Consider the following 22,837-nt stretch of genomic DNA (forward strand, 5'->3'; position numbering starts at 1 on the left):
TGTGTGTGTGTGTGTGTGTGTGTGTGTGTGTGTGTGTGTGTGTCTGGGTGGGGGGGCGACTGAGGCAGGAGGGGGGCCCCCGGAACAGGACCCAGAGGCCCCGCCTGCGGTCTGGGAGGGGCTCCCCGTGCGGAGCTCTGGAGGCTGCGGGTGGAGACCCGTGACAAGCCGAGGAAGGAGAAGGAGGGGTCTCTAAGCTTGGGGGATCCGTGGGGCTGCTGGTGGACTTGGAGTGCCAGATTTAGACATTTGGGGGCGGGCCTCGAGGTCCGGGGAAACATCTGAAATCACGCTGGGAGTCTCCGAGGCGCCTGAGGGGGCGGCTGGGCGAGGGGCGCCTCGGCGCGGGGAACTGGCTGGTCCGGGGCGCGGCCCCAAGCCCCTCACGCCGCTCCCCGCGCAGGCTCCGCCCCTGCCGGGCCCCGCCCCCGTCGCCATGGGAACAGCCGCGGCGCCCGGCTCCGTCTCCGCCGCTCCAGGGGCGGGCGGGGTGGGCTGAGCCGGGGCTGAGCCGGGGCCGAGCCGGGGCCGCCAGCGCCGCCCGGGAGAGGCCGGAGGCAGAGCCCGCGGCGGGGCCCGGAGGAAATCGCGGCAGCCGGGCGGTCGGTGCCCGTCCCGCTGGAGGCCAGGGTGAGGGGCGCGCCGGGGGGCCCGGGGCGAGGTCCGTGGCGGTGGGGGAGGGGTCCCGGGGACACTCGAGAACAATTGCACCTGTTGTGCGCGGGCCGGACGGGGCTCCGGGCGCTCGGCGCCCCCGCCCCCCCAGCTGCGCGCACGTCCCGAGTCGCGCCCGCGGGTCGGGCAGGGGCGTAGCCCAGGGAGGCGAGCGCGTGCTGGTGGGGGCTGGGGGCATGATGGTGGGGGGCTGGGGTGCAGAGGACGCGCAACCTCATCTCCCTGTCTGTCACCCCCTCCCACCCCTTCCCCACTCCCGGGGCCGGACCCCTCCTCCGCAGGGCGCGCGGCGATGTGAGCCATGAGCGCGGCGTGGACGCTGTCCCCCGAGCCGCTGCCGCCGTCGACGGGGCCCCCGGTGGGCGCGGGCCTGGACGCCGAGCAGCGCACGGTGTTCGCCTTCGTGCTGTGCCTGCTCGTGGTGCTCGTGCTGCTGCTGGTGCGCTGTGTGCGCATCCTGCTCGACCCCTACAGCCGCATGCCCGCCTCGTCCTGGACCGACCACAAGGAGGCGCTCGAGCGCGGCCAGTTCGACTACGCTCTGGTCTAAGGGGCGTGGCGCCCCGGGCCGGCCTCCCGCACCCCACCCCACCCCACCCTGCGGGGGAGGGGGGCGCCGCCAAGCCTCGGCTCCTCGCCCCTCTCCCCCAGCCCAGTGCCCCCGTATCTTCCTCTGGCCAGCCCCCCCCGAGACCCACTTTGTGCCTTTGCCCCTCCCCACCCGGCTGACCCCCGACTCTGACGCCCGTCCACTCCCCAGCGTTGTAGGTAGCTCTCGGCTGTGGTCCAGCCCCTGACCATGAGTGCCGTGCCTGTTTCTAGATATGGGAACCCCCTTTTCCCTTTCTCCCTCCCTCCCTGTGTGGTGGCCCTCAGCCCCCTGACCCCCCTGCCCCTAAGTGTTAAGCCCCTCCTTGGGCTCCCGCCCGGCGGGGCAGGCCCTCCTGGGTCCCCGGGGAGAGTGTTTGCTTGCCTGTAAGGGCCCCTGTGTCCAGGATGCGTGTGGCGTTCCCCGACCCCCGTCCTGACTCCACTGCCAGTCATTCAGCCCCTCACGGACCCTTCTGCCACTGCCCGCCTTGGGCGCCTTCCCCTTCCGCCCCACTCCCCGCCTCTGATCCCTGGTGATAATAAAAGCTGTTATTGAGCGCTAACGACGTGCTAAGTGCCTGCCTGTTGCTTCCGGGGCTGAAGGTCTGTTGAGGAAGGGGAAGAGCGAAGCGGCCCCAGGTGGGCCCACCCTGCCCCAGGACTGGGATTTGAACTCAGGTCTGACTCTTGAAGGGTTCTGGTTGTTGTTTTGGTTTGGAGGCCCCACCCAGGAGTGCTCAGGGCTCTGTGCTCAGGGCTGCCTTCTGATGGGGCTCAGGGACTCTATAGAGTACCCGGGTTGAACCGGGTACTCTATAGAGTGTGCAAGGCAATCTTTCTAGTCCCTCGTGTTTTTTTGTGGGGGCACACCTGGATGGTGCCCTGGGGCCCCGCCTGGTGGTGTCTTGGGTGCCCGGGTCCCGCATTACGAAAGAGCCTGAGCTCCAGCCCGCTGAATTCTCTCTCCCTTTGTTCTCAGCAGCTGTGGGGGACCGCAGGCGCACCCTGACCCAGGCTTGCAGGGGGGGTGGTGGTTGATGAGTAACTAGCTTCACCCCCACACCAGGCCCAGCGGAGAACCTCCTTTTCTTTCCCGGAATCTGGGGAGCCGGGGAGGAGGGGGGAGTGTCATGGGACAGACTCGGGCTGACACGGAGCTGGGCCGGGGCGCCCTCAGCCGGCCCTTGGCGCCTGTCTCCCAGAACTGGCATGGCCTCCCGGTGCTGCCCTGGGCCTGCCAGCCTCAGCCTGGGATCCTGGCCACGGGTCTCCCTGTGCTCGCTCAGGTCCCCTGGGGTGGGGGTGCCGGTGGCCCCACTGCGTAGTGCTGGGGCTGGCGGCGCTACCCGGCGCGGGGAGCGGGAGTGCTTCTATAAAAGGAAGCCTGTGTGTGAGGGTTCCGCCGTGGGCGGACGTGATCCTCCCCAGACAGCCGAGGGCACGGCTGGAGAGGGACCGTGCTGGGAGACCCAGCGGCACCTCTGGAGATTTGGGGTTCTGCCACCCCCCGGGGCTGGCTCTACCCAGCTCCGCTCCTCACCCCCAGCTCCTCTGGTCCCCCCCAGGCCACCTCAGTGACCATCTGCTGTGACCTGTACCACACGGTGGCCCACCCTGGACCCCCACCCCTGCATCTGGTCACCCCACCTGGACAACTCTGAGAATCCCACCCACCACCCCTTACAACCATCAGCCCCTTCCCCCCTACACACACACCCACACACTCGCTAGCCAAAGCCAGGAGGCCTCCTTGGCTAGAACCAGGGGGCAAAGGGCGACTTTGCAGGTGACCAGCCGGGGGCACAACCCCTCAGGCTTCAGGACCTCGAGAGATCTGCCTCCTAATTTAACTCTCTGCCTGCACCCCCCATTTTTCAGGGAAAAGGGAGACAGATAAACCGAATCTTTATTCAGTCACAGGACACGGGGCTCAGGACTCAGAGACGGGGCATGGCAGAGTGGAGGCGACGGGGGGGAGGGGGGCCCTACCCCCAGCCATGGCCAATCCCCCTCCCCAAGATCAGCTCCACCCCCTGCAAACACCCCATCAGGGATCAGGCACCACAACCTGGTGCCAGCCTGAGCAGGACCGAGGCTCCGGGGGCTCACAGCTGCAGGGTGTCCTCTGGCCCCGCACCCCTCGCCGGGTCTGGGCTGGCGGCCCGGCCCAGGAGCTCCAGGGGCACCAGAAATGGGTTTAGGGGGCAGATGCCAGAGACCTGCCAGGGCGACCTCGAGTCTCTGGGCTCGGTGCTCCCAAGAGCCTGGGAGGGGGTGGGGCTGGCCTGGTGCGCGTCAGTATCTGTCCTTGCATCTGTCACCCTGGGCGGCGACCCCGCACTGGCAAGGTCGGGCTGGGGGGCCGTCATGTGCTGATACGCGTCTGAGAGGTGCTGGACCAGGGCGCCGCAGGGCAGGTGCTGCAGCTCATCGGGGAGGGCCAGGAGCAGGTCAAGGACCACAGCAGACTCTGGGGGTGATGGAGAGAGGCAGGATCAGGGGGTAAGGCCTCCAGTGATCCCTTTTCTGCCCAGCCACTGCACCCACTCAATTCTCACCAGCTGCCGAGAGCTCGGGACCGTGGCCACTGCGTGACAGGGACGACAGGTACTTATAGATCTTCTCAAAATCCACCGTGAAGTCTCCGGGAGGCTCCAGAGGGTCAGGAGGGGCGGGACCAGGTATCTTTGGGCCAGGGTCAGGGATGCTAGGGGCAGGGCCAGGAGTTTCTTGGGTGGGACCAGGGATGCTAGGGGTGGGGCCAGGGATGCTAGGGGCAGGGCCAGGGATGCTAGGGGCGGGGCTGGGTGGCTTGAGGGCTGGGTCTGGAGCACCAGGGACAGAGCCAGGAGTCCCCAGGACGGAGATGGAGCCAAGAGGGTCAGGAGCCAGGCAGCGGGCCTTGGGAGCAGGGCAGGAGGGCTCAGCGGTGGGGTTCTCTTGTCCTGCAGGGGCGCTGACAACCACTGGCCGTCCACGCGCCTGTGTTGGCTTGGGAGGTATGGAGTGCAGAAGGCTGATAGGCTCTGTGGCCGCGATGGTGAGCACCTGTCAGCAGGGCGAGACCAAGGCAGACCTCTGAGACTCAGGAGGTCCATGGTGAGCCAGAATCACAGAGTTGACGAGAGGAAGGACCCAGGAGCCAAATCCACCCTCTACGGGTTCTTATCCACAACCCTGGCCCCTAGGAGCCCCCCCACTCTGCCTGGGAGGAGGGTTTGCTCTACCTGTGAGAAGGCTACCATCAGGGCTTCCTCCAGCGGGCCTGTCATCTTCTCGACCAGATCCAGCCATACCTGAACAGGGCAGCCGGATGTACAAGTGGTCAGCCTCACGGAGCTGCAGGCTCAAGCCCGGAGCAGGGCCCACGAAGCCCTACTCCCCGCACCAGACCGGAGGCCGTGCCCTGCTGCCTCACCTCGATGGGGGCCGGAGTCTGTGTTTCCTGGCGCCCTGAGCCCTGTGCGCCACCTGGATATACCTTCTGAATGGCTTCCCGGGCCACGCAGCCCTTAAGATGCCGGAGGAAGTCCCGGACCTGGGAAGACGGAAAAGAGAAGATGGAAAGGACATTCTATAATCCCAATGCTGGAGGAGAAAGAGAAGCCCCCTCCTCCCTGCCAGCACAGTGGGAAGGATTTCGTGAAGTGGCTGGGTGTTGGGACAAGTCCCGGCCCATCACGGCCCCTCTGAGATGCATCCTATTTGGCTCCATCTATCCCTCTCCATCCCTCATGTCTCCAGATCTGCATGTCTCCAATTTGCACACTCATTCCGACCCAGTTCTGGGTGTCTGCTTCCAGTCACGTGAGGCTGCACAGACTTCCCCCCCCCCCCGCCCATACCTCCTTACCCTGCCCCTGCGCCATTCACACGTGTATAAGACCAGCCTTGATTTATCACCAGCCTTTTTATTTATTTTTTGCTGTTGGGGATCACACACGGCGATGATCAGGGGTTACTCCTGGCTCTGCACTCAGGAATCACTCCTGGCGGTGCTCAGGATGCTGGGAATCGAACCCCGGTCGGCCGCGTGCAAGGCAAACGCTCTATCCGCTGTGCTATCGCTCCAGCCCCCTGGCCTCTTTCTTTAGTCCTCTGCTTCTCAGGCCTCGCACCCAGGGCACTTACACGCCAGGCCCCGCCCACCTTAGGGCCCCACCCCTGACCCGAGAGGACTGCCACCTCGCCCCACCCACACCTCTTGGCCCCTCCCACCATAAGCCCCGCCTCTCAGACTCACTAGCACCTGTCATTCCCCACGCCTACCAAAAGCCCCGCCCCTGAGACGCGACAACACTACTGAATCGCCCCGCCTCTTAGGCTCCGCCCACTGCATACCCCTTCCCCTGGTTCGTCAATAACTTCATCACCAACATCTTACGTCACCGCCCCGCCTACCCTCGTAGACCCGCCCCCTCTAAACCCGCCCTTTATAACCCCCGCCCACATACTCCAGTCGGTCACGCCACGCCCCTCAGCTATGCCCCGCCCACGCTCCGTGATCCTCACCAGCTTCCTCCGCCCCCAGCTTCGCGAGACTCGTCCAGTCCCTGAAGATTCTCGTCCGGGCCCCTCCCTCCGTCCCCCTCCCTCCGTCCCCCTCCCTCCGTCCTCCTCCACGTTCAGGCCCCTGCCTCCGACCTCGCTCTTTACCCAGGACCTCACCTCGGCCTCGCTCCGGCCCGGCAGCTCCCGGGCCAGCTCGGCGGCCTCGGGCTCCGGCTGGCCCCGCCGCGCCTGCAGGAGTCGTAGCAGCTGCCGCTTCTCTCGGGCGCTCCAGGCCGCGGGGCCGCTCAACTCGCCCAGATAGCGAGCCGGGGCCGCTCGCCGCCGCTGCGGGGGCTTCATGCCGGCGGCCGCGGTGTCGGCGCTCCGGTGCTGCTTCCACAGTCGCTTCCGCGGTGGGCGGGGCTACGGAAGCCGCGGGAGCCAGAAGGCCCCGCGCGGAGGCGGAAGGCGCTGGAGAGGTGGAGGTGCGTTTGCTGGCGGAAGGGAACCACCTCCGTAGAAAACGACTTGAGAACCTGGCATCCCGTGCAAGCAGGAACGAACGAGACCCACCCGCTCGCTTTTGACGTCATTTGCGAACTGGAGCAGACACTTGAGACCCTCCACCCAGGCTTGGGAAAGCCGCACCTTTCCTCCGGCAGAGGGGTGGACCCTCAGCTCGGTACTCTGCGATCAGATCAGGCTAAGAGCTTTTTGTTTTTGTTTGGGGCACACCCGGCGGTGCTCAGGATTTATTCCTGGCTCTGCGCTCAAGGATTACTCCTGGCGGGGCTCGGGGGCCCTATGAAATGCCGGAGATCGAACCCGGATTGGCGGCGTGCAAGGCTAAAGAGCCCTCGGCCCGCTGTACTATCGCTCCAGCTCCCCGCCCCAGGTATCTGAAGCAAGCGCTTTCAATGAAGTCTTGCCGAGCCTCAGTTTTCTCGTCTGCAAAATGGAGCTAGAGGATGTCGACCACAACAGAGCAGAGACAGGAAGAGACTGAAGGCCAAGGCTGTCAGCGAGAACAGGGTCTGCGCAATTCGGTGTGCGGAGCTGAGACAGCCTGGCTTTGGGACGATTGCTAGAGGTAGAGGTGAAGGAAGGAGGCAGGGGTTTAAGACGTGAGCTAGTGAGATGGAGTATCACTTTGGTCCGCTGGGTCTCCACGGCTCATCTCAGCAAAGCGTATGTGGGCACTTCCATCTGGGCCAGGACCCGCCAGGAATCCCTCCAGCCCCAAGGTCCCACCCTAGCGCCCCGAGGTACAGACAGAACTCAGAACACAGAGCTTCGAAGTCCAGGTGTTTATTTGGAGCCCAGGTGTAGCAAGGGGAGAAGCCAGGGAGAGCAGGATGCAGGGATGCTGGTCCAAGCGGGTCGAAGGTCCAGGGCGGCTGCTCCAGTCCTGATGGGCCTGATCTCCGGACCCCGTTGGGGGCGCCTCATCTCTAGCGAGGGACCACCCAGGCTGAGTGTGGGAGCAGATCCCACGCACACCGCCTCCGTTTCCAAGCCCATCCTTGACATTTCCCTCGTCCTCCTGGCGCCTGCGGGAGGTCTGAAGGTCTCATTTGTGACTCTGAGTGCCACCCACCCCCGCGCGCGGTTCCTTAGCCCGCCCCGGACGGACCCAGAGATCCGCCCCCTACCCCACTGCGCCCCACGCATGGCCCCATCGCCTGAGTTCGACTCCCAGCCCCGCCCCCTTGTGGATCTTTTGCCAAAGGACTTCAGAGCGTGCCTCATTTCCCCCCCACCTCCTCATCTTTCAAAGAGGAATTTATCGTGTGTAATTTCTCAAAGACGGCATGGGAGTTAAATTAGTTCGTACGAGTAGCGGGGTGGAAAGTACAGTGGGGAGGGCCGATGATCCACGCCCTCCTCCAGCCTTCCTGCCGGGCCCCGCGTTACACCGCCTTCCCCCGCACCTAAGTAATTACCTGCCCTACTGAGGCCTCCTAGGCTGGGGGCTGCTGGGCGAGGCTCTTGGAGGTGGGCGTGGGGGTGGGGGTCCTGAAAGGTAGAAGCGGCTGCAGGCTGGGCAAGGGCGCCCTCTGGGGGTTGCTGGGGGCGTAGCGTAGGTCAGGAGGTGGTGGACCCCGCGGAGGTCCCGGCGATCCGAAGTCCGTACCTGAGTGCGCGCAGACGAGACCTAGGCCGGCGGCCAGCGCGGCCCCCAGCACGAAGGCGGCCAGCACCAGGGCCACGACTGGCGCGGGCTCCAGCGCCGCCGGGGCCGATGCAGGAGGGTCGGGTCGCGCGGCTCGGCCCGGGACGCCCTTGGGGGGCCCTGTGGGGAAGGGCCGAGCTGAGACCGCACCCCGGACGGACCCAGAGATCCGCTCCACCCAGCTTCGCAGGCACCGGGGACCACTAGGGAGGGGGGTTGCGCGCTCACGGGGAGGCGGCGGCCGTGGCACGGTGACCACGATGGGCTGGGTCAGCGTGTGCAGCTGGGGGCCGTCGGCGCTCAGGGTCTCCCCGCTGCCGGCGCCCGCGCACGTCTGGTCCTGGGGTTGGCACTGGGGGTGGAGGGCACGGAGAGGTCAGCGGATCCGGTCCCTGTAAGGATGTGCGCACCCCCTTCTTTCTCTTTCTGGGCCACACCCGGCGGCGCTCAGGGCTGACTCCAGGTGGGACTCCGGGAACCCTGTGGGGTACCAGGGACCGAACCCGGGTGGAAGGCGAGTACTCGCTAGATTCCTAAGCCCTGTGTTCATTTCCCCTGCTCCCACCACGGGACCAGTTAGTGGGGGGTGGGGGTGATCTCTGAGTTCCAGCCTGAGACCCTAGCGCCAACCAGCCGCCCGGAGCTCGAATCCGTTTGGATCACGTGATCCAGCTTCCCAAGCACCTCACCTGGGTACCTGAGTACTTTTGGGGACTCCCCCTCCAGTGCGCTGCTTTACAACTCTGCTGGGATCCCAGCGCCCCACCAACGGGGCTCTGGAGTCCTTCCCTTGGATTGCAACGCCCTTGTGCGGAACCCCTGGGGTCCCCGCTCCAGAAAACTCCCGAAGACTTCCCAAGCCCGAAAGTGATGCCTGAAACGCGGGTACCCCGCCTGTTCCCCCTACCCCGACGCCCCACACTCGTACCGGCGACGGGGTGGGCGCGCGCGCGCGGCGGGCTGCCGGGAGGCGGCGGCAGCGGCTGAGCTGGCAGTGCAGGAACTGCACGGACGCGTTGAAGATTGGGCGCAGGCGAAAGCTAAAGAGCGCAGAGTGCGCGGCGTCGGCCTCGGGGTGCCGCGGCGGGAAGGCGACCGAGGCGTCGGCGGGGCAGCCGCCGCGGAGTAGCACTAGGGCGGGCCCCAGGGCCGGCCGGGACGACGGGGTCACGGAGCAGCTGTGCAGCGCCAGGCCCCAGCGCGGGGACGGCCGGGCCAGCGCCGCCTGCGGGCAAGAGAGGACACGCGGGTCCTGGCCACGCTCGCCCGCTGCGCCCCGCGCCCCACTGCGGCCCTCGGCCCGCACCTGCACATACACGCGGCTGTCGGCGGGGATCTCCAGCGGCCCGGCGCGGCGCGGGAAGGCGCCCTCCTGGTCCGACAGCTCCAGGCTGAACAGCGGTCGGCGGAGCCAGGACCCTGGCGCCGCGGGGAAAGGGGGTGCTGATGGGGAGAAGCGGGAGACACGGGCGGACGGGGGGAGTAGCGCTGCTTCCCGCGGGGCTCTGGGCACTCAGCCCACGCCCGCCACCCACCCCAGTACTGCGAGCCAGCGGAACAGTAGCAAAGGGGTGGCCCCCAACCCCCCTCCCCTGCAAACATCATAGCTAGGCTACCTCCCCTTCCATCTGCAGGGGGCCAGGGGCAGGTGGGGGGAGCGCTTGATGGGGGTGGGGTCCTGGGAGGACAGGCAGTGCACCCCCTTCCTGCCTCAGCTGACGGTTGGGGGCGGCATCCACACACCCCTGCCTTGGGAGAGGCTTGGACAGGGAGGACGGCTCCCCCCCTCCCCATCCTCATCCTACCTGCTTCGGGCTTTGGAGAAGTGGGCGGACCGCCCCACCCTGCCTCTTCCTCGGCCGAGGGAGCTGAGGGGCAGGTGCACAGAGGGTCCCCAGGGGTCCCCGGGGTTGGCAGCCGGCTGGCCCAGGCACCGGTGTGCGCGAGCAGTGCGACTAGCAGGAGCATCGTGGCCAGCTGCTGCAGGCCCAGGGCAGGTGGGCAGACGCGTCCTTGGCTGGGCAGAGCACAGGGACGAGGCGGGGGCCTGAAGGCCGACACTTGAGCCAGGGCCCAAGGTCTAGGGATTAAGGACCAGGCGCTGAAGGCCCGGCAGGGGGGCGGGGCCCTCTCAGGCTGCCAGATGTGGGGCCAAGAGCAACCCCCAGCTCCAGCCTGACTCCCAACCCCCCTTCCCAGGCCCACCACACACCAGACCAGAAGAAAAGGGAGGGTTTTATTCTCAAGCATCTAAGAATTTACAAACGAGGGCGTTTCCTTTCAAAAAGGGGCCAAGGAAGCAATACTGGCGGCCTGAGAAGGGGGTTGTGGGTGGAGACCCCCACCCTGGGTGTGGGCTGGGCCAGGCTGTCCAGGGGCCCCAGCCTGCCTGGTACAGGGGTGCTGGCTGGTGAAGGGGAAGGTGGGGCAGGGGTGACACACTCATCAAGAGAAAATCAAGTTCAATAAAATTTTTTTTTTTGTCGTTAAAAAAAAAAAACACCATAAACCCCATGTGGCCCAGCCCCCACGTCCAGGGCTGCCGTGTCCAGCTCCCCCAAGGCTGAGGGGAGCGGCCAGGCCTCCCGATGACAGCCGCTGTCCAGGACACTCAGGGTAAGGGGGCCTGCAGAAACCCCCCAGCCCCCGGGGCAAGGGCAGACACGACTTTGACGATCTGCAACATGTGGCGAAGGCGACTGCCGGGTGGTCACTGGGCAGCAGGCTGCGTCCACGTGCCTCTGGCGGTGGTTGGTTTCGTGGGGTCTTGCTTTTCGTTTTTGTTATTTGATGTGTTGTCCACTTTTGATTTGCATGCATCACCAACGAAAACTAGGGGGGGAGGAAGCCCCCCAGCCCCCCCCCTCGGCTGGGGCCCTGGGTCTCCCTCCCGCGGGCTGGTCTCAGTGAGTCAAGGGGTGCTCAGGGGGGCGCATCTGTCTCCACATACCTCAGCCTTCTGCGTGTCCTGACTCTGTCCCTGCCAAACATCCCTGAACTCCCACACTGGCTACCCGCCCATCACTCCTGCTCTAAGAATGGTCCCGCCCGGGGTTTCCGGACCCCCTGTCACCAGCTCCCGCCACACCTCCCGGCTACGCCCCCACCTGCTGCCCTGCCCGGCCAGGCCTCCTTCCCTGAAGGGCACCTGTGCGGCAGCAGCTGCTCCTCCTTGGCCCCCCTGAGCTCCTCGACTCACCCCCACCCCTAAGCTGTGGCCAGTCTCCGGCCCCCAGGGAGAAGCCCCTCCCTGCTCCCCTGGATCCCCCCTCAGGGACTTTTCCCTCCAGGGCGGGACGGCCCCGTGGCCAGCGCCCCGTCCACTCCCGAGCAGCTCAACATGACTTTGGTAGTTTCGGAAGGTACCGACGAGCTCCAGAACGCGCTCCCCACCCGCACCCCCCAGTACAATAAAATACAATAAACTTCAAAAAGGACCCCCTGAGATCAGAGAGAGCGAGAGCGAGAAAGAGCGAGAGAGAGAGAGAAAGAGAGAGGAAAGAGAGGGAGAGAGGAAAGCGAGGGAGAGAGGGAGAGAAGGGGGGAAAGGAGAGGGAGGGGGGAGCGCGCACGGCAAGGGGCAAGGGCGGCAATGGGCAGGGGGCGCCCAGGGGGAGGGGCTGGCGGGGAGGGAGAGGTAGAGAGGGGGGGTGCAGAGACAGCATGTCTGCTGGGGCGGGAAGGCGCGGGCACGCAGGCGGCGCTCTCCTGGGCCCCGAGGTTCCGGCTGAATAAATAGCGAGTCCGTGCGGCGCCTGCTCACAGCCCTTCACAGTGTCTGTCGGGGCGCCCAGGGCCGGCAGCCTGGTGGCCCGTCTGTCCACGGCAGGTGGGCAGGGGGACGAGGGGGCAGCGCCCCCCACCCCCACTTTCTGTCCTCAGCCCTCAGCGGGACCCAGTTCTCCCCTGCTGGGCAGCAGGGTGGCCAGCTGGGGAAGTGTCGGGGGCCGGGGTGGGGGGGCCGTGGCCGTGCCCCTGGCCTCCCCGGGGAGGCCGGCTGCAGCCCCCCGGCTACCTGAAGAAGGGCAGGTGGTGCTGGCTCAGGACGCTGCTGCTGCGCGGCGACTCTGTCTTCGCCATGACATCCTTGAACCAAGTGGCCACGTCCACGTCCAGCGTCTCGTAGCGCTTGATGAAGCTGTGTTCCTGCAGGCCGAGGTCAAGGGTCAACGCGGGCAAGCTGGGGGCATCAGGGCCCAGGGGTGGGGAACAGTGTGGCCACCCCAGGGCGGGGATGCTGGGGGCAGGGGCAGGACTGGGCGGGCCCAGTACTCACAAGTAGCTTATTATACTTTGGTCTCTTCCTGTGATCTTTAGTAAGGCTGCGGGAGGCGGAGACGGGGAAGTGAGTTAGCAGCCCGGCACGGGCCAGGGTCTCATCTGCCCTCCCCCAGCAGCTCCCATGTCCACCCCACTGCAAAGCTCCCTGAGGGCTGGGGGGGGGGGTGGCGGGGGAGAGGGTTTGCTTGAGGGAAATGACTGTCAAGAGGCCCTGAGTAGGCCTTCAAGATGCCACCTCCAGGGGCTGGAGCGATAGCAGAGCAGGTAGAGCGTTTGCCTTGCATGCGGCTGACCAGGGTTCGATTCCCAGCATTCCATCCATAGGATCCCCCAAGCACCGCCAGGAGTAACTCCTGAGTGCATCGCCGGGTGTGACCCAAAAAGGAAAAAAAAAAAAAGCCACCTCCGCTGAAAAGGCCACAGCACTGAGCAGGGACAGGTAGGCAGTAGAGGCGGCCTGGAAGTGGCTGTGTGGCACAGGCCCTCTGCTGGTCAGGGCTGCAGGGCCTGGGCACCTGCACCCGGCCAGCTCCAAGGGCCCCGAGTGGCTGAGCCGCACATGCCGCCCTCCCTGGACCACCCCCACTCCTGCTCCCAGCGCCAGGCCATCTCTCGCCACGCCTCCACAGCTGTGCCCCCTTCCCATCCCAGCTCCAGGCCCCAAACCCCTCCAGCAGCCAGGAGGAGCGGTGGGGGGCTCCCTGCACTCCCCCCACACCGTGACTGCACCCCACCTCACCAGTCTTTGACGAAGGACTGGAAGTCCCCCGAGAAGTCCATGTGGCCGGGCAGAAGCGGGGGCTCCTCCTGCAGGACCTTGGTGAGGACCTCAAAGTCCGTCTTGCAGTTCTTGTAGGGGAACTGTCCCGTGGCCAGCTCCACCTAGGCGAGACCCAGCAGGCGGGACTGGCAGGGACACAGCAGCAACCCCTCCCTGTTCCCTCTGTGCCCCCGGAAAGACCTTCCAAACAATGCCCCAACTCCCGCAAAAAAGAAGCCACCGCTCACCAATGAGATGCCCAGGCTCCACACGTCTGCCCGGATGTCGTAGTCGGGTTTGGTGGGGTCCGGGGGGTCGATGCGCTCAGGCTGCAGAATGGGTGAGACAGGTGAGGCTGCGCCACGGGGGACTGGGGCAAGGGGCACCCCTACCCCATCCCCAGGAGCACGCCACGCACTGCCATGTAAGCGGCGCAGCCGGCGCTCCGCGTCTTGGCCTTGGAGTCCACGAGGCGGCCGCTGATGCCGAAGTCACAGAGCTTGATCTGGCCCCGCTCATCCAATAGGATGTTGGAGGGTTTGACATCGCGGTGGATCACGCCGTGCTTCTCCTTCAGGTAGAAGAGCGCCTTGACGATCTGGGACGGTGGGTGGAGACACAGGGTGATGGGGGTGGACCGAGAGACGGGGTCCAGATGCCTGCCTGTGCCCCTCCCACTCTTCCCTCCACTCCCCCGCAAGCTCACCGCCACTGTCATCTTCCCCAGGATCCGCTCCGGGATGGGGCCCTGCACCCGCTTCTTGAGTTTCTCTGCACATGTGCCCATCAGCTCCATAGCGATAAAGACATCCGTCTGGGGGAGGACCAAGCAGAGGCTGAGGGTGGCTGGATCCTCAGGGCTCACCTGTCCCCAGGGCAGGGCACGGAGGCCTGACTCCCAGGGGCGGGGACAAGGGCGTGGCCTTCTCTTGGGGATGGAGCCAGACTCCAGGGGTGGGGCAGGATCTTTTATAAGAGGTGGTGCCTGTTTTCCAGGGGCGTGGCCTTCTCAGAAGAGCCTGAGTCCCAAGGGCGTGGCCTTCTCAGGAGCAGTGACTCCCGGAGGTGGGACAAGGGCGTGGCCTTCTCTCGGGGGTGGAGCCTGACTGCAAGGGTGGGGCAGGATCTTTTCTCAGAGGTGGAGCCTAGCTCCCAGGGGCGTGGCCTTCTCAGGAGTAGTCTGACTCCCAGAGGTGGGACGAGGGCGTGGCCTCCTCTCTGGGGCGGAGCCTGACTCAGAGGCAGGGCGGGTCTTTTCTCAGAGGTGGAGCCTGGCTCCGCGGGGCCGGGCCAGTCTCTCAGGGGCAGGGCGCTCACATTGGTGATGAAAGTCCCGAAGCACTGCACGATGTAGGGGCAGTCGTGGCTCTTGAGCACCACGTCCAGGTCCATAAGGATCCGCTTGTTCTCCTCCTTGTTCCCGGAGCGCCGCATTTGCTGCACAGAGTCGGGGCTCACCTCAGCACACATGGGTGATGAGTCCCCTCCATCCCCAGGTGTGGGGGCTGCGGGGGGGGGGGGGATGGGACAATCTCACCTTGACAGCGATGATGTGCCCCGTAGTCCGGAAGCGCATCTTCCACACCTGGCCACAGGTGCCACTGCCCATCTCCCCCAGGTTCTCCAGGTCGCTGATTTCTGCCTGGTAGCGCTGGCAAGGGGGCAGTCCAGAATTGAGGGGCTGCTGGGTCTCTGCCTACCCCACCCCCACCATCCCAGGGGCTGAGGGAAGGGGGTACCTGGCCCCCGATGGTTAGGTAACCCGTCTGCTTCATGATCTCTTGCAGCTTCTGGTCGATCTCAATGCTGGGGGAACAGGGGGCAGTGTGGTCGTAAGAAGGGGGTCCCACCACACCTAAGTGCCCCCCTCAGGGGCGTCCAGACGGCATCGCCCCTCCCCACGTGGGCCTGCCCCAGCTCACCTCTCCATGCTGCGGGGTGCGAACAGTGTGGACGGGAGTCCCAGCATATGGCGGGGCCGGCTGGGGGGTGTGGGGTGCTGTGGGGTACTCTCTGAGGACGGTGAACGGCTGCCCCCATCGTTGGCCAACGGGAGTTGCAGGGCTGGGGGGGTGAGAACCAGGGGCGGGGAAGGGGTGAGCTCCCAGCCACCCCAGATCTAGGGCTGCCACTGTGGGGGGGGGGGGAAGGGCCCTCACCTTACCCCTGTGGGACTGCTCAGACAGCTCAGTACTGCTTTCGCCCACACCCCCCACGCCTGGGCTAGAGGATGGGGGACTCCCCCCGGCAACTCCATATCATCCTAAGAGGGTTCCTCCTCCCAGCCCGCCGGGGAGTGGGCTGCAGGGGAGGGAGGGGCATCCAGAGGCTGAAGCTTCCACCTGGAGTCTACACTAGCAGAAAAATGAGACCCCAAGGCTGTATCCTAATGGCGCCCCCCTCAGCCAGGTGTTCCCTGTGCTGGGACCTCCCCACCCTTCATTCTCCTTCTCTGCCCACAGTCCAGCTCGTAACTGGCTGGCAGCAGCACTAAACCCACCCTGCCAGGGACCCAGAGACCCCTAGCCCCCTCCCCCCGCACCGCTGAAGGCCAGCTCATCTGTACCACTCCAGCTTGGCCTGCAGAGCTGGGGCCCAGAGGGGCAGTGGCCGGACTCCAGCCCGGGCCTCTACACTCTGGGGGCGGGCAGGGATCCGGGTGGCCCTGGCACTCCAGAGGCTGGCAGAACAGGGGGGCTTAGGGGTGGGGTGCTCTCATTCTCCCCAGCAGCCTGCATGCAGACAGCTTGGACATGCTACAGGCAGGCAGGCGGGCAGGCGGGCAGCGGGCGGGCAGCGGGCACCCCAGGAGGGGCAGGCAGTATTAGGGGAGGGGAGCAGACAGACAGACTCGGGGCTCAGCCAGAGAGAGGCCCAAGACAGGGGAGAACAGGTTCTGGGGGCCTTGCCCGGATGGGCAGCAGAAGGGGGTCCCATCCCAGAGATCCGGGCCCGTCATCCTCCCACTGGCCCGCGGGTGTCCCTGCTACCACCTAGCCGAAGGTGGGGGACACGCAGCAGCGGAGCTGCGGGTGGGCAGCCAGGCCCTCTGTCGCCCTGTGGGGACCTGTGTGTAGGCGCCCCTTGACTACCTGGCAGGGTGCAGAGGCCACAACGGCCTGACCGCTCTAAGAATGAGCTCTGGCAACCCGGGGGGATATGGCCAGGCCTGGTGCCCCCTGCGGCTCTGCTCCGCCACATCAGAGTCCTTGCCCTCCCTCTCTGGCTCAATAGCTTACAGAGCCCCCCACCTTCCCCCGCACCCCAACTTTGGGGGACCCTCCTCACACCTCAGGGGCTCTATCGGTTCCTCTCAAGTGAAGGCCGTCAGCTGCCTCAGAATCTGGGCCCCAGAAATGAAGTGCCAATGGCGGGAGTGGGGGGGAGTGGGAAGATGGGGGCAGGGGCGGAGAGAAACCAAGAGTGGGTGAGAACAGAGATCTAAAAGGGGGTGATGGGCACGGGGGGGGGGCTCAGGACAGGGAGCAAGAGCAGGGGGCTGAGTGGGGCACCCCCACAAGCACTGTCACATGCACACACACACACATATACACACACACACACACACACACACGTACACCTGCATGCAAACTCACACACCCGGGCAGACCATCGGGAGCTGCAGAGGTGAGTATGAGCCTGAGCCCAATGCTCCTGCACACCCTGACACAGGGAAATATGGCCAGACCCCCTCACCATCTCTCTCTCTTTCTCTCTCTCTCTCTCTCTCTCTCACACACACACACACACACACACACACACACGTATGTCATCCCTGCTCTCCTTTTCAGCCTCCCATCCCCCATTCAGAACCCACTCTCTTCAGATGCTATCCCCAAGTGCCCCTGCAGAACCTCAAACCTGACTCTGCTCTGCCCCAAGCTCCAGGTCACCCTTTCAGGAAATCCCACCCCCACCCCGGGGAGGCCAAGGGGTGTGTGTGTGTGTGTCCCTGTCAAGGTCCCTAGCATGCCAAGGTGAGACTCCTGTCAGCTCAACAGTTGGAATGGAGTCAGGGGCACTGCCCCCCTCAACCTGGTCCCATGCTGTTGCTTGTGTGCAAGAGCATGCACACACACACACACACACACACACACGAGCACACAGGGGGCCTAAGGTGGGTGGGCGGGGGCCCATTTCCTCCCTTAGGGGATCCCCGCTGGAGCAGGAGGCAGAGAATCTGAGAAGACAGAAGGAGAGTGGGGCAGGCCCGAGACAAATGGGGTGAAAGGAGAAAGTCGGGGGGCAGGTGCACGGGCACACACAGCGGGAGCCAGGGTGGCATTCTGCGGCCGGGCAGCGGTTAGGGGGGTTCAGTGGTGCAGAGGCCCAAGCAGCGATGATAAAAAGGCTGGTACCTGCTCGTTGGGACGGGGCAGGAGCAGGGCTTAGAGTGATCACAATAACTGGATGGGGGGGGAAAAGGAAGAAAAAAAAAAGAAAACAAAAAAACAACACCACGATAAATCACAACAGAAACCACCCATTCGTCCAACAGAAAAAGAAATCAAACCATAACGAGAAGGGCAGGCGCCGAGGGCAGAGATGGGCGGAAACCGACAGATGGGGTGCATGGGATGGAGCTGACGGACATACGCCTGGGCGAGAGGAGGGGGCTGGGGGGCTGACAGCCTGCGTGCCCTGGGCCTCGCCGTGCCACACTACACAGCCGGGACAGCCACCCCGTGCCCTGGACCCCCACCTGTCCCCTCCACACTGTGGGACCAACCCTTTGGTGGGAGTTGTGGGCCTTCTGGGCCCTCCTGCATCACTGCTTTAAGGGCCTTCCCTGGGTCCCCCAAGAGACATTCCACCCCCACCCAGCCCCTCCGGGAACAACCGCCACCCACCCAGGTCCCCACATGGAGTAGTGGGAAAGCCAAGCTGGGTGAACCTGGTGCTCAGGGTACTCTGATTACAGGAGTGTCTGACCTCTGCTTTTCCTGATGACCTCTGGGGGGTTGATCAGCTATCAGCTATCGGGGTCAGTCACCCCAGAAGGGAAATTAGCTGAAAAAATACTTCCGGGCGGCTCTTTGTGGGGCCTTGCAGGGAGGGAGAAATCTAACGCAGGGACCCAGAGGGAGGGAGGGAAGGTGTTCAGCCTGGTATGTGGCTGACCAGGGTGCCATTCCCAGCACTGCTTAAGGTCCTCTGAGCCCTGCCAGCAGTGATCCCAGAGGTGGGAGTAAGCCCTGAGCACCGCCGACGGGTATAGCCCTCCAATACACAACCAAACCCCCCAATCTAATGGGGGCCCCCTGCCTGAGACAATGAGGGGGGGTGTTCTCTCTTGGACCCAACACGGACACCAGCTGTGGCCATGTAACTCTTAGGCCAGCTGTGGGGGCTGAGAGGGTCAGTGCTGGAACTCCAGATGGCAACACCTGGGAGAGGGGGAGCAACACAGGGCAAGGCGGGAGGGGGGGCTGTCGGGAACCCACTCAAGGAAAAGGGGGACAAAGTTGGTACGGGGACTGGGGAAGCCTACGAGGTGGGAAGCTGGAGACACGGGGGTGCACAGGGAAGTGAAGGGTGACATCCACCCAAGAATGAAAAGGGAGAGGTGGGGGAGTTGCACGGGGTCATGTGACCTCAGGTGCCTCCAGACCCAGATGTGTGTGCGTGTAGGGCTCCTCTGCTAAAGCTGGTGACAAACCCCGACGGAGGAGGGTAGAGGGGCACAAATGTGGGAGGCGGACGCCCAGGGCGGCGGGCTGATCTTATCTTCTGGCCAGAAGGCACAAGCACGTGTCTGCGGGAGCCCTGGACGTGGTCACGGTGGCGTGGAGCGGCGCGCGCGGCTCCCAGCAGGTGACAGACGCACCGAGGATCCCAGGGACAAGGCGGGTGGGTCAGCAGGTGTGGGGCGGGGTCGGGGGGTGGGGGGGAAACCTCGCCCGGAAGGGAAGGGGTCACCCGGCTCCCAGATCCCGTCAGTGGGACTCGGACGAACCCGCCGGCCCCAAGCCCTCCCATCCCCACCCCGGGTCACCGTGACCCTCTCCCCGCGAGACAACAGCGTGCGGGGGGAGGCCGGAGGGGAGGAGCGAGAGCGCCCCGGAAGCGGGGGCGGGGCCTGCCGGCGGGGGCGGGGCCTCCCGCAGCGCGCGCCTCGCCCGCCCCCTCCCCCACGCCACCGCGCTTACTGGGCCGGGGCCGCTGCGGGCTGATATCCAGGTTGAGGTCGATCCTCCGCCGGGCCTCGCGGTTCTCCTGCTTCAGCTTGGCCTCCAGGCGGGACAGCTTCTGCTCCAGGGAGGACGCCGCCATCTTCCCCGCCGCCGTCGCCGCCGCGCACCGCCCGGCCGCCCGTCAGTCCGGCAGACAAACACCGCACTGCGCCTGCGCACGGATGACCCCGCCGAGCCGCCGTCTCTCTCCCGGCACGGCGCATGCTCGCGGCGCGCGCCCGCCCTACTCGCCGGCCCACTACTGAGCATGCGCATTCTGTCCCGGACGTTGCTTCGTTGCCACCTAGAGGCCGAGTCAGGCACTAGCCCGCCCACTCAATACACAAGCCTTGTGGACCCCGAGACGCGCGTGCGCAAGCTTCCCAGCGCTCGGGGGCGCGGCAGTGAGCCACGCGTGCGCACTGGGGCCAGACGCGGTCACACGCGAGGTGGCCACGGCGCAGGCAGGCGCGGCCACGGCTCTTGGCGCGCGCGCTCAATATCATGGTTGGATCGCCAGCGTCCTCCTCCTTCCTCTCCGTTTTGGTTTGTTTCTTCGGCCACACTCAGGGCTGACTCCTGGTTCTGCACTCTGGGATCACTGCTGGCGGTGCTGGGGGTGCTGGTTGAACTCCGTCGGATGCTTGCGAGGCAAACGCCTTCCCCGCAATTTTATCGCTCCGGCTCGCTCCCTCCTCTTCGTTCTTTCTGGTTCTGCCCAAGCTTGGCACCTAGCCCTCACCAAACTGCCTGTCACGGTTTGGACAGTGCTCCATTAGGAGCCCCGTTATGCTGTCGCCTCCCTATAATTAGGCACCGTGGGACGCGCTTTCATTACTGCAAGTTTCGAGTTTGGCCAAGGACAGGCGGGAGGGGCGAGCTAGAACTCAGGTCAGCTGTCGCGGGGAATTCTGGGAATCCACTGATGTGATTCCTGATGTGGGCAATGGGGCTGAGGTCCGGGACCAGCTCAGGTACATCCCAGTGGGACATTGAAGATATCTTTCCCCGACACCCCAATCTCTTCTGGAACACAGCACCCCCCGCTCCCACTTCTGATGGCAAGAGACGAGTCCCCAGCACCTGACGTTTGAATGATGATCCCTGCTGCCAGAATGTGTCCTTTAACGGGTTTAGAGGACAAAGGGAAAATGTCCCCATCTTCCAGGAGGTGCAAGAAAAAGAATTTTGAGGTGATCAGGGAGCCAGTTTCTGCATACCAAGAATGCACCCAGCTACTTGAACTATTTCCCCAGTCCCAAGAGGACTGTATTTGGGGCTGGAGTGATAGTACAGCAGGTAGAGTACTTGTGTTGTGTGCAGCAGAGCCAGGTTCGATTCCCGGTATCCCATGTAGTCCCCAAGCACCCCCAGGAATGATCGTTGAGCACTGAGCCAGGAGTTAGGCTTGAGCAGAGCAGGTGTGTCCCAGAAACAAACAAGCAAGAGGACTGTATTCTGCAGAAACAGTGGTGACCAAGTAGCAGGTTATGGGACCAAGTTGACTGTGCTAAGTATCCAGCCTGGTGCTTAAGATTTGTGGGGTCTCCTGGCAACAACTTAAAGGTGAAGCAGCTACAAGACTCCATTGGGACGGATAAAAGGGAAGAGGGGGACAGAGCGATAATAGGGCACACGGCCCACCTGGTTTTGATCCCTGGCATCCCATATGGTCACCTGAGTACCACCAGGAATAATTCCTGACTGGAGAGCCAGGAGTAACCCAAAGAGACAACAACAACAAAAAAAAAGGAGGGGAAGAAGGATGAAAACGTGGGCCAAAGAAACAATACAGGAGGTAAGATATTTGCCTTGCATGTAGTCAGCCTGTTTTGAATCCTTGGCATCAAATAGGGTCCCCTGAGCACTGCCAGGGGTCACTCCTGATTAATAAACGCTGCCAACGATGAGAACTGTTGTTCTGATCACGAATAATTCTGCAGGGACTGAAGCAATAGTACAGCGGGTAGGGCATTTGCTAGCCCCGGTTTCAATCCCTAGCATCCCATATGAGTGCAAAACCAGAAGTAACCCCTAAGCACTGCCAGGTTTGACCTCAAAATCATGATATAGGGGCCGGAGCGATAGCACAGCGGGTAGGGCGTTTGCCTTGCACGCGGCCGACCCGGGTTCGATCCCCGGCATCCCATATGGTTCCCCCAAGCACCACCAGGAGTAATTCCTGAATGCAAAGCCAGGAGTAACCCCTGAGCATCGCTGGGTGTGACCCAAAAAACAAAAACAAAAAAAATCATGATATAAAAATAATAGTTCCTGAGCTACTCTGGGCATTGGCCTACCTATAACCCCTGCTGCCCCACCCCCAATGAAGAAAGAAAAGTGGAAACATTTTCCAGGGAAATGGCTAACTGGGTTGGCTTACTTGGTTTACATGCTGGAGTTATGAGTTCAAAACCCAGCATCAAGCAGTCCCCAAAGCACTAAACCCAGAATAGCCCCCGAGAATCCCCAAACAGCTAGGCAGATGCTGCTATCTACTTTCTCTCACAGATCAGCTGAGCTCTCCACATCCCCTCTCCCATCTCCTCTCCTCAGCACTTCTGCTCCCAGGATAGAGGTTAGACCTTTGACACATGCACTGGAATGGCGCCACCAACCTGTCCAGCGACAGGAGAGGCTTAGAAGAAATTAACACAAGCGATCAGAACAGTTCTCATCGTTGGCAGCGTTTATTAAGCACCCACAGATCTGAGTGTCCTTGCAAGAAAAGTGCAAAAAAAATTCACGGCTCACCATTCAAAAACCACCGTCCACATTAGCGCCCCCTGGAGGGCCCAACGGGAACTGCTGGCTGCTGGAAATTACTGGCAGAACCTCCTGAAAGTTATGGCGCCCCTAGGAGTAATTTCCCGAGGAGAGCAGCTCCTGAATTCCATCAGAGTCCCTGCCTGAGACCCGAGCTTCTTCAGCTGTGGCTCACAACTGGTCACATCACTGAATGTGGGGGTTGCAAGAACAATCGGAATACACCCTCCCAAATATAATCCAAATTCAACTATGTCGTAAGTTCCAGGGAGTTCTGGCAGTGCTCATTTTTATTGCATGTCTTCAGGCGAAAAGGGGTCCCGTGTGGAAAAACTCGAAGGGGAGAGAGGTCAGCCGGCAAGGCACTTGATTTGCATATTGCCAATCCTGGTTTGAACCCTGGCATCACATGTGTTCTCCTAGCACCGCCAGGGGTCACTCTTGAGCACAAAATCAGGAGTCGTCCCTGAGCACCACTGGGTACAGCCCCCCATAGAAACCAGATCGCTACCCCCACCCAAACAAATATCCTCATCTAGATCCCCAACTATCCTACCAGCCAATACATCACACACAGCCCTGGGTCACCTGCTTCAGAATTACCTGGGCTTCTGGGGCCGGAGCGATAGCACAGCGGGTAGGGCGTTTGCCTTGCACGCGCCGACCCGGGTTCGATCCCTGGCATCCCATATGGTCCCCCAAGCACCGCCAGGAGTAATTCCTGAGTGCAAAGCCAGGAGTAACCCCTGAGCATCGCTGGGTGTGACCCAAAAAGCAAAAAAAAAAAAAAAAAAGAATTACCTGGGCTTCTGAGTTACCGGCAAGTTCCTGGTCTCCTTCCAAAGTTCCTAAGTCAATTTTTAGGGTGGGGCCTGGAATGTTACGGTGTGTTACTGTGTTTTGTTTTAAGGGCAAAGAGGTTGATCT

At 63.6% G+C, this 22,837-nt stretch overlaps 4 protein-coding genes across 10 annotated transcripts; 1 reads left to right on the plus strand and 3 right to left on the minus strand.

Moving 5' to 3' along the window:
• The first annotated feature begins 348 nt into the window (after positions 1 to 348).
• Positions 349 to 1,829, plus strand: CTXN1 (cortexin 1). Its single transcript, XM_055125105.1, has 2 exons — positions 349 to 630; positions 957 to 1,829. The coding sequence occupies exon 2, from the start codon at positions 977 to 979 to the stop codon at positions 1,223 to 1,225; it is 249 nt and encodes an 82-aa protein (XP_054981080.1). The 5' UTR covers positions 349 to 630; positions 957 to 976; the 3' UTR covers positions 1,226 to 1,829.
• Positions 1,830 to 3,154: 1,325 nt separating this feature from the next.
• On the minus strand, positions 3,155 to 7,590 carry SNAPC2 (small nuclear RNA activating complex polypeptide 2). Its single transcript, XM_055125080.1, has 5 exons — positions 5,935 to 7,590; positions 4,685 to 4,804; positions 4,494 to 4,562; positions 3,825 to 4,314; positions 3,155 to 3,736 (listed from the first exon to the last, which is right to left on the minus strand). Exons 1-5 carry the CDS (start codon positions 6,115 to 6,117, stop codon positions 3,372 to 3,374), a joined length of 1,227 nt encoding a protein of 408 aa, XP_054981055.1. The 5' UTR covers positions 6,118 to 7,590; the 3' UTR covers positions 3,155 to 3,371.
• Positions 7,173 to 10,180, minus strand: TGFBR3L (transforming growth factor beta receptor 3 like). 6 transcript variants are annotated; one of them, XM_055125062.1, is made up of 5 exons: positions 9,736 to 10,180; positions 9,237 to 9,349; positions 8,859 to 9,155; positions 7,701 to 8,282; positions 7,173 to 7,307 (listed from the first exon to the last, which is right to left on the minus strand). In XM_055125062.1, exons 1-4 carry the CDS (start codon positions 10,178 to 10,180, stop codon positions 7,719 to 7,721), a joined length of 1,419 nt encoding a protein of 472 aa, XP_054981037.1. In that variant the 3' UTR covers positions 7,173 to 7,307; positions 7,701 to 7,718. The 6 variants fall into 6 exon arrangements, with proteins under 6 accessions (XP_054981037.1, XP_054981035.1, XP_054981038.1 ...); XM_055125060.1 differs by having other exon boundaries at positions 9,237 to 9,373; XM_055125063.1 differs by having other exon boundaries at positions 7,701 to 8,050; positions 8,159 to 8,282; positions 8,859 to 9,373.
• MAP2K7 (mitogen-activated protein kinase kinase 7) lies at positions 10,148 to 19,378 on the minus strand. 2 transcript variants are annotated; one of them, XM_004614770.3, is made up of 12 exons: positions 19,121 to 19,378; positions 17,330 to 17,377; positions 14,894 to 15,035; positions 14,711 to 14,777; positions 14,509 to 14,622; positions 14,289 to 14,408; positions 13,678 to 13,785; positions 13,390 to 13,569; positions 13,220 to 13,300; positions 12,951 to 13,093; positions 12,207 to 12,252; positions 10,148 to 12,076 (listed from the first exon to the last, which is right to left on the minus strand). In XM_004614770.3, the coding sequence occupies exons 1-12, from the start codon at positions 19,242 to 19,244 to the stop codon at positions 11,942 to 11,944; spliced, it is 1,308 nt and encodes a 435-aa protein (XP_004614827.1). In that variant the 5' UTR covers positions 19,245 to 19,378; the 3' UTR covers positions 10,148 to 11,941. The 2 variants fall into 2 exon arrangements, with proteins under 2 accessions (XP_004614827.1, XP_004614828.1); XM_004614771.3 differs by lacking the exon at positions 17,330 to 17,377 and having other exon boundaries at positions 19,121 to 19,370.
• Between the last annotated feature and the right edge of the window lie 3,459 nt (positions 19,379 to 22,837).

This window comes from Sorex araneus, chromosome 2 (genome assembly GCF_027595985.1).
Source record: "Sorex araneus isolate mSorAra2 chromosome 2, mSorAra2.pri, whole genome shotgun sequence".
Classification (NCBI taxonomy): domain Eukaryota; kingdom Metazoa; phylum Chordata; class Mammalia; order Eulipotyphla; family Soricidae; genus Sorex; species Sorex araneus.

Coding starts and splice junctions, on each gene's coding strand:
- CTXN1 (XM_055125105.1), top strand. CDS start 977: ATGAGCGCGGCGTGGACGCTGTCCCCCGAGCCGCTGCCGCCGTCGACG.
- SNAPC2 (XM_055125080.1), bottom strand. CDS start 6,117: ATGAAGCCCCCGCAGCGGCGGCGAGCGGCCCCGGCTCGCTATCTGGGC. Junction 4,315..4,493: donor TGATGGTAGCCTTCTCACAG/GTAGAGCAAACC, acceptor CCCTGCTGACAG/GTGCTCACCATCGCGGCCAC. Junction 3,737..3,824: donor TCCCGAGCTCTCGGCAGCTG/GTGAGAATTGAG, acceptor CATCACCCCCAG/AGTCTGCTGTGGTCCTTGAC.
- TGFBR3L (XM_055125058.1), bottom strand. CDS start 10,180: ATGCTTGAGAATAAAACCCTCCCTTTTCTTCTGGTCTGGTGTGTGGTG. Junction 9,374..9,735: donor TTCTCCAAAGCCCGAAGCAG/GTAGGATGAGGA, acceptor TCTCCCCATCAG/CACCCCCTTTCCCCGCGGCG. Junction 8,283..8,858: donor GCGCGCCCACCCCGTCGCCG/GTACGAGTGTGG, acceptor CTCCACCCCCAG/TGCCAACCCCAGGACCAGAC.
- MAP2K7 (XM_004614770.3), bottom strand. CDS start 19,244: ATGGCGGCGTCCTCCCTGGAGCAGAAGCTGTCCCGCCTGGAGGCCAAG. Junction 15,036..17,329: donor TGCCCCGTCCCAACGAGCAG/GTACCAGCCTTT, acceptor TCACCCCCCCAG/CCCTGCAACTCCCGTTGGCC. Junction 13,094..13,219: donor GGAGCCTGGGCATCTCATTG/GTGAGCGGTGGC, acceptor GGTCTCGCCTAG/GTGGAGCTGGCCACGGGACA.